Source organism: Plectropomus leopardus, chromosome 2 (genome assembly GCF_008729295.1).
Source record: "Plectropomus leopardus isolate mb chromosome 2, YSFRI_Pleo_2.0, whole genome shotgun sequence".
NCBI lineage: Eukaryota > Metazoa > Chordata > Actinopteri > Perciformes > Serranidae > Plectropomus > Plectropomus leopardus.
The window spans coordinates 25,885,679-25,899,359 of NC_056464.1; the positions used below are offsets into that span (position 1 = coordinate 25,885,679).

General features: G+C 39.9%; 1 protein-coding gene across 2 annotated transcripts in view; it reads right to left on the reverse strand.

Annotated features, from left to right (window-relative positions):
* iffo2b (intermediate filament family orphan 2b) overlaps positions 1-13,681 on the reverse strand; it is a 39,779-nt gene that overhangs the window by 4,576 nt on the left and 21,522 nt on the right. For both annotated transcript variants that reach the window (XM_042506458.1, XM_042506450.1), the window contains exons 2-4: positions 8,593-8,653; positions 4,007-4,102; positions 394-564 (exon numbers count right to left, since the gene is read on the reverse strand). In XM_042506458.1, coding sequence (XP_042362392.1) covers positions 394-564; positions 4,007-4,102; positions 8,593-8,653 — 328 coding nt within the window. The remainder of the gene's footprint in view (positions 1-393; positions 565-4,006; positions 4,103-8,592; positions 8,654-13,681) is intronic.

The window sequence follows — 13,681 nt, forward strand, 5'->3', positions numbered from 1 at the left end:
TTTGAGGAGCCACCAGCTTGATTCACTCTGGATATATACTCGGGCTTTAGCCAGCACTGTCGGCGCAATGTGATAACCTTGTGCGGAGTGAGAGTCAGCATTTCACATTTGTGTGTGTATGTGTGTGCATGCATATGTAAGAGAACTACTGTCAATACTCTGTATGTTTATATGTCTGTGGGCATGTTTGCGAACATGCAGGCAAGCATTCCTGCACCTTCAGAGGGGTCACTGGGTACATGATCTGCCAGTGAAACAGAAACTACACTCATTCAGCCCGCAGCAGCAGCTCTTGTTTCATTAATACAGTGCTGACTGTTTCCTTCACAGAAGAATTCATATTTTCACCACTGCGATTACTGTCAAACAGTGAAACAGCAGATAGGTACCCACCCTTTCTGGTAGCGATCTGGCCGGGCTGACATTGAACATCTTTGACATGTCCTCAGAGTTGCGTTGCTGAGCCACATCGCACAGTTTGGCCGTGATGTCAATACGCCTGCAGATGTCCATGTCCACCCGCCGGGCTTTCTCCTGGATCTTAGTGTCCAGGTCAGACATTTGCTGCAGGGGTGAGAATGGTTGTTTTAGATGACGTGCACAAGTCTAAACACCTCCTCACACTGTGAGCACACTGAGTACATAGACAGGCAGGCGAAAAATTGACTGCCATCAAATGAACATACTATTTCACCTTTTAACTATATACCAGTTTGTCTTTTGCACTTACAACCAGGGTTCCCACAGTCCTGGAAAAACCTGGAAAAGTCATGGAGTATCACTATCACATTTTTCAGGCCTGGAAAAGTCGTGGAATTAGAAAAAAATCATTGGAAGCTTTGGGAAAGTCATGGAATTTTGTTGTGTTGAATCTTTTTCTGTAATCTTTCATGAATCGTCTTCCACAATAATGTTATTTAAAAGCAAATTTATTGTCTCCACCTGTCGACGTAACATAGCTCTAACATACATCGATGTGTGACAATTTTTTATTTACCATCAGGTATATTTCTTCATTTTCCCCCCAAATTTTGTCTTTTGTCACATGTGCCAGCTTGCTGCAATTACGTTTGAACAGAATTAGGATCTGTCCGTTTTAATAAACATCAGACAAGTTTTTTATTCATTGATAATGAGTCCTTGAGAAGCCATGGAAAAGTTTTGAAATTTTGTCCATGACAATGTGTGGGAACCCTGTAAATTTTACATCGATTAACTGATCACATATGTTAAGGCTGGACGACTATGGCCAATCACGATTATTTTGATCAACAGTGAGAATGTGATTATACATCATGATTTTTCACTGATTTTAGGGAAAAAAGATTTTTTCAGAGCACTGCTTTCACTTTGGCATTGTGTCATATTCCTGGATATGGTAATGTGCTGAACAGCATTGCTGTCATGAATGTCTGTGTTGACGCTGGACAAGGACGGGAATCTGTGAGGTGACGTTAGTGACATCATTCCTCTTGGTCTTCATGAATTCTTCGTCCTGCAGTTTGTGTTGTTTTTTTTCAGGAGGCTGAACAAGTAAGTTATGTGGTTTTGCAGTGCAGGCACGAGTCTTTGCTGATTTATTCTCGCTTAACTTTTACTCGTCCCAAATCCGAAATACTTTTAACACCGGATGACTTTCAAGGAACTTGCTCTTTGCCTTCTATTGCAGACATTTGATTTTCATTTTGCCTATCTGCTCTCTACTAAATATTACACTTCTGTTCTGAATGCAGGGCACATGAGCAGCTGCAAGACTGCTTCCAAAAGTAAGGCCAAACAGCTCAACCCCCCCTGGTGGCTGACTTTTAGTTTAGGAAGTATTTGACTTGATATGCAGTGGAGCAGAGTTTGCTTGAGCAGAAAAAACATTTTGAATGTCAATATTTGCAGTTTATCACCACATTAATACTGTATTTATCTCTGCAAAGGAATTTATTTTTTCAGTTCGGGTTTTTTGTCAGCAGGATTATGGAAAAACTGCAGGTCTGATTTTCATGAAACTTGGTAAAATGATGTAGCATAGGCCAAGGAAGAGCCCATTAAATTTTGGTGGAGATCTGTATCACAGGGCAGATACACAAATTATTTTTAACATATGCAAACATTGCGAGATATGGCATTTGGCCTCGGCTGAATAAATGCCAAACATTTTAAAATCCAGTAGATGGTAGTAAAGTTCAGTTGTGGCAAAACAGCCAATTGTATAAATAAGATGGCTCTATAACCCATATTCAGAAGTAAGAGTTATCCCCTGGTAGCCTGCACATGTAGCACAAAGCAGTACTTGAGGTTTATGGAAGAACTGGTATAATTGCATCAACACTTCGTCTCAAACTAAGGTGTGGCTATGGGAATGTAAATACACACATATCATACTAATTACACTCTTACTCACATCCAAATGTTAATTGTCTGCAATAAACTCCACAAGAGATATTTAGAAAAAATGTCTGGATTGAAATGTTTGAGAACAAGGAATAATATTGACCGTAATTTAGAAGCACATAATAAATACCCAGCTGATGACGACGAGGTTTCAGCTCGGCACAACCACATTTTGACATAATAGTTTTGGAAATACATCAAGAAATAAAGTATACGGTGTTTGTATGCTTGCAAATTTACTGATCATTAGGAGACTGGACTATTGCCCTTAGAGGAGGTCTGTGCTCTTGCAAGTTCTCCTCTAGTTCCTGATGGCTTTTGACGGGTCTATTAAATGCCATTTTATGTTACAGTTTACGAGGCTTTTTTATGCCTAAAATTTGAAGTGTTATTTACAACTTCATAGTGCCTTTTTTAACTTCTGATCTTGTGACTTATTTAGTGTCATCTGTAATTCACAGTTACTGATGAATATCTTGGCCAGGACACTATTATTATATTTTTAAAATTAAATTAAAAACTAATAACACAATGTCAGTCTGTATAGAGAATTAAAACAATTAATTTGCTTCATCTTTTTGTCAATTCAATAATTATGCAATGATATTCTGTTCACAAAGCTTTGTGGGGCAGATGTAGATAATGCATACACGTGACATCTGAGGTGTAATTTCTGCTGGGGACCGGGATATAGTATGTACCGTCCTCTTTTCAAAATCCTATTTATGTCGAATTTTGTATATATATAAGTACGATTCTGGCAGAATTTAGCATGAAGACCAACTTAATTATTTGCTGGATTTTGTTCTGGTTGCCATAGTCCCTAAATGTGTGCAGAAATTGGATTCAAATTGCAAATTGCACCCCCAGTTCTCCCATTTTATTTGCTACGCGCTTGTGTCACATATAGACGGTTCTACTTGCTACAGTGAAATTTTGACGAATCGTATGGTCTTTTATAAGCAATCACTAGAGGGTCGCCTCATCTAGAACACAAAATAAGGGTGTCTAACCACTAAGTCTAACCTAAGAAATCCACTATTTCTACATCACTTACCTTTCTCTGGATTCACACATCAGGGATGAAGTAAAGCACAGAAAAATATTTGACAAGTCTACAATGCACAGATGCCAAAAGTGAATACAAGCACGATAAACAACAGAGCCTTCCCAAAAAACAACATCTGACTATATTTATCCCTGAGCAAGCACTAGCTGTGACTGGGCCCACTGCAGTATATTATAACTGTATATCACACTTGAGCAGAGCTGCCAGAGAACAATACATTGCTGCACAGAACAGGAAGTGCTCTTGATCTACAGCCGCTATTTGAGCTGTTTTCAATGAATGTTTGTCTTGGAAGCTTTCTGGCTTTATATATTCTCACCAATAGGGAAGGAAGGAAGGGAGGCTGCTTGCTTACTTTTATTATCTAGAGCTGTATGAATGACAGCCTTTATCAGAATGTGCAGGAAAACAATTGTACATTCTTCAGACGCACCTGCTGAAATGCTTAACATGATTGCTTTGCAATGAATGGGAGTTAACGCAGCACTTTTTCTATGGTGCAATGGCTTTGTCAGACTCAGGGAGGTGACATCACTATGCACAAATACTTACATCACTCATCAGACTCTTGAAGACCACGAGTTCGGCTTTTAGTCTGTCCACTTTCTCGCTCAGCTCATCCTGGACCTCGGCGGACTCCTGCGCGCTCTGAGAGAACGTCACGGTGAAGGAATTAAAATGAGACATATGACAGGAAAACAGATGCTGTCAGGTTTAGGGGAATAGACTTAGCCACAATAAACATGTAAAAAAAGTTCAATAAATCTTTATAACAAACATTTATAACATGCACTCGGGTAGATTAAAGACTAACGATAATCAAATAAAGCACTTATACAGTTTTACATTTTCATATCGGTTACTGTTTAGTATTTTATGATCGGTACAAGAGGTCATAGTTTACTTTTCTTTCCATATTTACATAACTGAGATGATGCACATGTGAGCCTCGGCTGAGGAATTCAGCTTTACAACTGTAGCCATAAAAGGGACTGTTCGTTGTTTATCACATAAGCCCCCTTGCATGAAACATGATCCTCCCTCTATTTCCATGTTACAAGGTTTAGTTTTGTTTTGTTTTTTTTGATGAAATTTTAAATAAGACGTAGTATGATGTGGTTTGGTTATGTTTTCCTGATGGAAGCATGTGATTTTTTTCAAGGACTGTCAAAAATTTGAAAATCCATCAGTAATTTCTGCTTTTACACTTTCTTGCTATAAGTTGTGTAATTATAGCAAACATGCCGTTCAAGCCCAATGGCATATTTTGAGGTTCAGATGGTATTTAAAATGAATAAAAAATACAACCTTTAAAAGTTATATGTCCTAACCCTAAGCCAAAGTCAAATAAAAAGCTCTACACAGTAGGTTACTTTAAACATATTTGACATGCCTCCCCCTCTCTGCGCCACCCCCTCCTCTCTCATGAATAACGAACAGTCCCTAAGGAAAAACATGTAGGAATCCGGTCCGAGATGTTAAAACTGAATAACTGATTATTCTGGGACATAACCTCTGTCTTGCAGAGTTAGATGTGATGATCGCCACCCCTTAAATCCCTGTAGTAGACGGTAAACACAGCCTGCAGCCAGTTAGCTTAACTTAGCTTAGTTTAAAGACTTGAAGCAGGAGGAAACGGCTGGCTTGGCTGTGTCAGACGGTAACAAAATCCACCTGGCAGCACCTCTAAAGCTCACTAAACATGTTACATCTTGTTTGTTTAATCCGTGCAAATAACGGAGTGGAAAGTCGCCATGTTGTGGTTTTAACAGGTGTGCCAAATTGTTTGTGAGTCAGGAGCTGGGACTCTCTGGAATCTTATCATCGCCGTCAGGTTGCTGGGCAACGGGCAGGAACCTGCGGGGAGCTGCCGACAAATGTAGCGACTTTATTGCTTTAAAAAAGCGTCAAGCGACAAATTTAGCGACGAAAGTTATCGCAGAGTTATCGCAGTTAACGGCTTTTCCGTCACCATCGCAGGGTCTCTCCTGCACCGGTCCAGCAGGTGTGTGACGTGCAGGTGGAGAGGGGACGCTGCTCGACGTGGGAGTTCAGACGTAGTGGGTTTCTATGGTTACGTTTACGCTCTCCAACGCGAAAACGTGAGGTCGCGCTGACAACAACTATCGCTTCCGGGTAAACTCATTTCAAATCAATCGCGGAGATTTGTGAAATGGGCAAGCTTGTTCATTTCTGTTGCCAGTTTCAGCCGTAACTGTAGCCTAGGACGTCGAAAAGTCGTTAAGGACTGTCTGACATCAAGGTAAAGCAGTGAAATATGCTAACTATGTCGTATACTTAAACTGATATTGATTTCTTTTTAGGAGGCACTATTTTTTAGTTGACTAAAAACTACAAAACTAGAATCCTAGGAATGATTCCTAAAACACGGAAATCAGTTTGGATTTTAACTAAATCCAAATTGGTTTCCCTCTTCTTAGTTCCCTCGTCTCAAAGTCAATGTTTTTTTTTTTGTTTTGAATGGGATTTTGGTTGAGAGCGTTAAATAGGGTCCGTGGTTGACACAGCTTAGTTTAGGAGACTTTCACGTTTTGTTCTTTGACATAAATACATCTGTAAATATCACCAACCTTGAAGCTTTTATATGTCTTAAAAAAGGCAGTTGCTATCAAGTGGCTAAATGAGACTACAGAAAGTCATCAGGCTGAACACAGTTTTACTCCCTCATAGCGGAGGCAACGACCACAGTGTCGTTCATAGCCCAACCTCAGCTTTTTGCTTCTGGTGATTGCATTCAGGCTCTAAAAATCCTGACAGTGGCGTTCATTTGTTAAGATTAGCTTGCTGAACAAAACATGTAAGTATCATAAATGCTTCTTTACCACAGAGCATATTTTCGCAACTACAGAAAAATGTCATTTCTGGGCCACTCGCGTGGAAGTGCAAGAACATGAAGGTGTGCTCACAACAGCAATCACTTCCAGGTAGATTCATTTCAATCGTGGCAAAAGTGATCATTCCTGTTGCCACTTTCTGCCTTAACTGCGTAATGTTTAAAGGTTGGAAAGGGCCGTCTGATGTCAAGGTAACTGTGGCGTAATGTTACACTTAACATGATAAATATTAGTTGTACGTGGGACTCTTTAGGTGGCTAGAAAGCAACCAACTGAGACAGTGTTTGCTCAGCAGTTAATGTAATATGAGGTTAACAAACACTGTTATTCAAGGTAGAGTATAAGTTAAGTGTGATAGCTCTGTTGTCATTTATATATTTTGTTTAGGATTTTTCTACTGAATCTGAATCAGCAAAGTTTTAGAGCTTCTATTAACCCTTTGAAGCCTGGCACAAGAAAAGTGATGTTGCTCCAAGTTTTAAAGAGTTAATGCTAGATGCAAATGAGTGTGTATCTGGCAACCTTCATCAAACTCTGGAGCTAGTGCTAGCTACTTTTATGTGAAAAGAGTTTTGCAACACCCTGTAATACCACAACTTGTTTTTATACAGGCTGGAAGGTGAATGTTGTATTTGACAGATCAAGGCTCGCTGTTTCCCCACACTACAAGGTAAGCTGACCTGGGCTGCATTCAGCCCCAACAAAACGTAGCAAAATGTTGTTGTTCTTTTTTAAACAGAAGTTATGGTGCGTTGAACACCTGTTTGTGTTATGTACGGGCATTCTGCATTTTAATACGGTGGGATTTAATTCAGGTCAACTTATAAAGGGACTTTATTGGCATGGGACACGTGTTAACATTGCAAGTGTGAAATATAAACAAAATGCATGTACAATAAGCAAAGATGTACTGGACATTCATTTAAAAACATGTTGCTGCTTATTGGGTAACACCTCTGACACCCACAAACCAGAGAAAATGTAGCTCAAAGCCTGTTTCACACCATTTCAAAGACACATGTTTAGTCTGTAGCAAAACACTGCATACCATTTTGGGATTGGACGTGCCTCAGTTGCTGGCTCTAGCTTCTTATTTATAAACATAAGATTGGAATCAATCTTCTGATCTAACTCTGAGCAAGACAGCAAATAACAGTGTTTACCATTATGTCAAAGTTTTTTGCTATAAGGCTCAACTTTAAATTCTGTCTTCCAAAACAACTGGACTATCCTGAATGACACCACATTCGCAAGACTTTAAAACAAGACTTAACAAGACTTAAAACAAATTGGTCTCATACATGGTCTCATAAACATTACCTAAAACCCCATAAACCTAATTATTAAGTCCTCTGAGACACGTTACTTTTAAGAAAACTATCTTTAATAGGAGCTTGCAAAATAAACTATTCTCCCTAGTAATTAAATGTATAGCTATCCTATTTAGCTCGTAAACATGTCCACAGCAGTTTAAAGAATGGCATTTATAAAGACTGAAAGGATGACTAACCCTATTGACTTTGTTCTGTCAGTACAAGATTGCCACTGTTTGTGTCGTTATTAAGTCAGCACATGGTAACAGCCCTTTGGCTCTGAGCCCTTCAGAATAAGAGGCTGTTTGCACTGAATGTACAATCTTTGAACAGATTTCCAGCTCTTCCATGCACAGCAGCATCTGCCTGTGTGCTCTAAAAGGTTAAAGCTCCCGTGGGATGGCACTCCACCTCTCTATCTGGGGTTTTGCTGACCCAGAATCCAAGACAAACACGCATGCTGTCACTGATCGATTTCCGCAAAAGCAGAGAGAGGGAAGGATGCTGACCAGATGAGGTGATCACAACAGTATGTTTTGTGATTTAGCCTCAAGGTGCGACACTTAAAATTGATTTTGCCCCTACATCTATTTTCTCGGCCTGCTCTGGACAGAAACATAATGGCAGACTGCTGGTGATATTTGATGTTTATATCTATATCTAGGCCAACAGACTCCTCCTGATGGGTTTGTAATATGGTTTTTCTAATCTGACACACATCCCCTTCCTGCTTGTAGTCAGCTGTGCTGAGTCCACTTAGAAAAAAAAACTCAAAGAACTGAGCTATATATAAATGTTTATGCATATGCTGTAGCAGCAGTTTTGGAAATGTATGTGTGTAGTACACACAGGTTTTTCCTCAAATCGTATTTCTATCATTGTTTGCATGAAAATGGCCCCTGGCAAGACTCCCAGATAGCTGTGTATGCATGTGTTAGTGGAATATATTTTATTGTTTGTGTTTCCCAACCTGCTGCATGGTTTCCACCTTGGACTCCAGCTGCTCTCGCTTGGACAGCTCCTCCTCCCATCTGCAACACAGAGCACAGAGGTGGGTCAGTTACTGCTGGGCCCGGTCCCCTGGGGGCCACTAGACAGGTTAATGGTACTTTTGTGGGGATAATACTCACATCTCTGATTACAATATGCCCTTGACAGTGTGGGTTCACACCCACTCCCCCCCCCACTTCCAATCTTTTGTCTACTTCTTCTTTTGTACGATTATCTTTACAATCCCACTGCCTCAATAAAAAACAATAAAGAGAGAACACAGCAAACATTTCTCATGAATAGTTTTTGAACCTTTGAGTGACTGCAGAGGGACATGTGAGCTTTAACACACCCAAAAGGGTGGAGTACCTCTGATGCAGCCTGAATTCCTTCACGCTAACTGCCTCCTTACTCATAAGATATCAGGAGTGAGTTACGGGATGTCAATGATGACACTTCAAAACAAATAAAAAATCTTTAGTCATGCCATTAACAGATAAAACCTACGCAGATAGAGCTGAACAAGTACCAACATCCCCATCCCTTGTGCCAAACCATTAGTTGTGTAATTCCAATATTTTTCTGACGATAAAGTGGACTGAATTATTCATCACATCATAGTCGCCGATTTGGCAGATAAGCTACAATATAACATGCAGCTAATATTATTGGTTTAGTCAATTTGCAAGCAATACAAGATTCATTCATCCATTCAGAATCTTGTATTTAAGCCCCGAAAATCATTTAGCATTCCCACATTTGCAATACTGTTGAGATGCAGAAAAAAACACTACATCAAAATAATTGCACTTTGACGTTGAGTGGTTTCAGATCGTTTGAATTGCACTGGGGTAGTGTGTGTTGACTTTGAGAATGTTTTGTACATATTGTTGATGTTGTAGATAAGATTACCAAAGACTAACCCTGAAAACATACCAAGCGGCAGCAAAGCGCAGCCTGTGGTGAGCTGCCATGCAGCATCTAAGGAAAGATGAGGCAGCCGCTCCGAGCTATGGCCGTTTGATTGCCAAACTTAAAGTTGGGGATTGCACAACGTTTGGCAGTAAATTGTGCCTTGAGAATACCCACAGCGAATCAGTAACAGTCCTGAGACTCCTGTGACATATTGGCTGTGTCACAAGGAATCCTTTCCCACCTGAAACACATGAACACGCTTTTTGCCACTGCTTGGCATTTTATCTCTGAAGAGTCTGCAGCCAAGCAAGCAGCTTTGAAAGGCTGTATTTTGAGATGCTTTGAGCTAAAAGCGTATGTCACATTGACAATGCTAAAATGTAGACTTTTCATACCGTCTTGACATTTCACCGGGGTATATGATATATAATGGTATTTGTGAGAAAATAACAAAAATTCTGAAGTTATTACAAATTGTGGTTGAGTTGAAATCAGCACTTAATTTAGAGGGTAAGTTTGTGAATATATTCAATTCAGTTCTATTCAATTCAATTTCATTATTAAGCCCAGTATCACAAATCACATTTTTGTCTCAGAGGGCTGCACTACGTCACCTCAAAACAGCTTTTTGGAATCAGTTTAATAAAAAAAGGAATGTCTGAATCTTTTTGACGGTAGGATTTCTACAATAGGGGTTGACAGATTATTGGGGCTTATACTTGGCATTTTGCCAATTATCTGTATTGCTGTTTTATTTTAATGATAGCTGATAAAGTGAATTAATTAAGAAGTGCAAAAAGGTGTCAACACGGGAGGAACTTTTATATTGAAAAACCTAAGGAATACATTTTTATTCATTCATTTTTATTTAAATTTTCACTTGAATTTATAAAAAAAAAAGAAATGCTGGGAACATTCTGTATATGATGTGGAAAGTTTTTGATGAAACGTTTGCTAAAGGCGTTTAAACAAAGTTTTGTGTTGGAGTTTGTTAAATTCTAAATATTGACAGAAAGATTTTCATTTTCATTGTAAATGCATATTGTTTCCAAATATCGATTATCGATCTCATTAACTACTAATAATCGGTATCTGTATTGGCCCTGAAAAACCAATATCAGTCAACCTCTATATCTAGTCAACCCAAGCTTACTACAATGTTGATGTTATGGGACTATTTTATTTACTATGTTCACCACCTTAGTTTAGCATGTTAGCATGCTGTAGCAGCAATGCAGCTGAGGCCGATGGTAATGTCAGGGGATCACAAATGTGATGACATTTCATCCTGAGGGCAACATGAATGTGTGATCCAAATGTCATGGCAATCAATCCAACAGTTGTTGAGAGATGTAGGTTGAACAGAGTGTTGCACCGACCAAACAACCAACCAAACACGTTGCTAGCGCAGCTAAAAATAAAGTGCCAGACCCCCCCATAGGCTGCAAGCTATTATTAGCAACAGTGCTCTCTGTCCCACTCCTGACGGGCCATATCACTCATCTGCACCATGGCAGCTATGTAAAAACAAAATTAGGAGCCTCTTTAATTGCTTTGCAGTATGGACTTCACAGAACACACTGCATCAGTCAGTTCAGCAGGCTCTTAACACACTCATCCTGTTCCCTGAGATATGAGACAGCAGTGCTGAGTCACGGATGCTTCCCAAAACAGAGCCTGAACTTCAGAATGGATAAGGAACTCATTCAGAAATATGAAGTGACGGCACAGCGTCAGACGGCCATGTGAGGATGAGCCACTGTGGCCCACATGTGAAACCAGCATGAAACCAGTGGGGGTTTTCTGTGTGTGTGAGAGAGACACTGGATGAGCGTGTGGGAGGATTTGTGTGTAAGTAGCTCATGCCTGACCATGTATACGTTTACTAGAGGGGAGAGAGCTGACATCTGATGAGCACCGGTGCACTCTGGGACATAACTATAGCCTTTGCTGCGAAGGAGCAAACAGAAACACAGCCAGAAGTCACTTTGGTATCACAAACATGCGTCACTAGAGGTTCACTTTCTCAACAAAACACAGCCTTGTTTCCATTCAGGACCCACTGAATGTACACTGTCTAATTAGGGAGAAGTATTCCTTGGCAGGGCGTGCCAGCTCCCACTCTGATTGAAGCCTTGTTCTAAAAACGCTGGCAGAGCTGCTTTACTCTGTCCACAACACTCCCCCTGTCTGCCGCAGGACTCCGGCTGGGGTCGTTGGAGTTCACAGCTGCATCCTCTGCAGACACAAATCCGTTCGTCACAAGCATCACTTGTGTCGTCACTTCCTGAGGAAACCACGACGACTTTTCTTTCATACCGCCGGTGATAAATGGATGATTAAATCGACCCACTGACGGAGGGAAAGCCTCCTTGTGTCAACAATATGTCCAGATCATTTATGTCATCTATCAAAGGTAATGACAAAGCTAAGCAGCAACTGCTTCCACATTATCTGGAGCAGCTACAACTCAGCAATCCATAAAAGTCTAATGGAAAACCGACTGTTCTCAAGCATACAGATAAACATGTCTAATCCAAACAGAGATGACACGACCGCATCGCAAAACTATTCTATCTATCTGGCTCTTCTGCTATGGCCGTGGTTCTGGTTTTCCTGTACCTTTCGCTGTGACTCAGTCAAACGAACACACCCGGAGTCTCCTTACAAGGACAAAGACAGCAGCAGGGTTGGAGCCTGTGTCAACTCCACAGACATCTGTTTACCGCCAGACACAACCTCTGCATTCTTGCTCTAATAAATCCAAAACTAACTGTGCTGTGTTACAGATGTGAGTTCAGCCTGCGAAGCCAACTGAAATTGCTGCAATAAACTGTGGTTTCTTTTCCATTTTTGAGAGGCAAGAAAAACTCAAATGGATAGTAAACAGGGCCAAAATTTAATTATGGAGTTTTTTTTAAAAGAAACGTATAAGAAAATTAAAAGCTTTATAAAAACATAATATGTAACCTTTCCGCATTAAATTGTCTAAAAAGAACTAGGCAAATGTTATATATTTTGTTAAGTTATGTACTTACATTATCTCAGAAATTTGCAACATTGTTTAAACCCAGAAAAATCCGTAACTTTATCAACGACACAGTTTGTGTCATTTGGTCGCTTTGCGCTCGCCACAGGGTTGTGGTTGCCAGAAGCTGTCATGAATTGAGTTTTTTGTCCAGTTTAAGCCACATTTATGGTACATTTAAAAAAAAAAAAAAAAATCTTAGTTGTTTTAAACAATATTTTAGACAGATTAAGAATTTTAGTCATTAGACGTCTGGATCTTAAAGATTCAGGGGGATTTAGTGGCATTTAGCAGTGACGATTGAAGACTGCAACCAGCTGACATTTCTCCTGGTTAGAAATCCTTCAGTGTTCATTGTACAGAGCGTTTTTGCTTGCAGCCATGTTCTCTCCAATACAAATGGACCTGGTGACTTTATCTAATGCAAACACTGAATAAACCAAACAAACAGACCTGATGATCTGAACTGGCAAAACACACTGAAAAATGCAGTTCCATGTAAAAAAAAAAAAAAATCGTTTTTTCTGATGCTGCTCGTCACAGAAAGGCTACTGACTACAGTGGCCAATGCAAAAAAGGAAATTTCTCTTACTAGAAACACAGTTTGGCTTGTCCATAGGCCACTGTAGAAACATGGCGGTGCAACATGGCGGACTCTATAAATGAGAATCTGCTCCCTATGTAGAAATAAACAGCTCATTCTAAAGTGATAAAAACACAAGTCTTACTTTCATTGATTATACACTAAATAAAATATACTTATTATATTATATTCTATTTCTGCCAGCTTATCTCCCTAAATCCTACACACTGGACCTTTAAATAGACTTGTTAAAAAAAATTACATTTCAAGGGAAGGAAACAAAAACACAACTGCATATTCTGTGGTTCATGAATAACGGGTGATTTAAGAGGAAACTGCGGTGCAACACTGAGGGAGAAAAATAAAGTATCTCACATCAAACCGAGATTTTCTCATACAATTTTTGTCTGTTGAACAATAGCATTCCTGCAGCGCCTGCCAACTAACACTCCCTGCCTTGTGTGGTATGTCTGGGAGTTTGCACGCGAGCTGCCTCAGTATTTTCCCATCACTGCCGGAGGACACCGACGCATGCACACATCC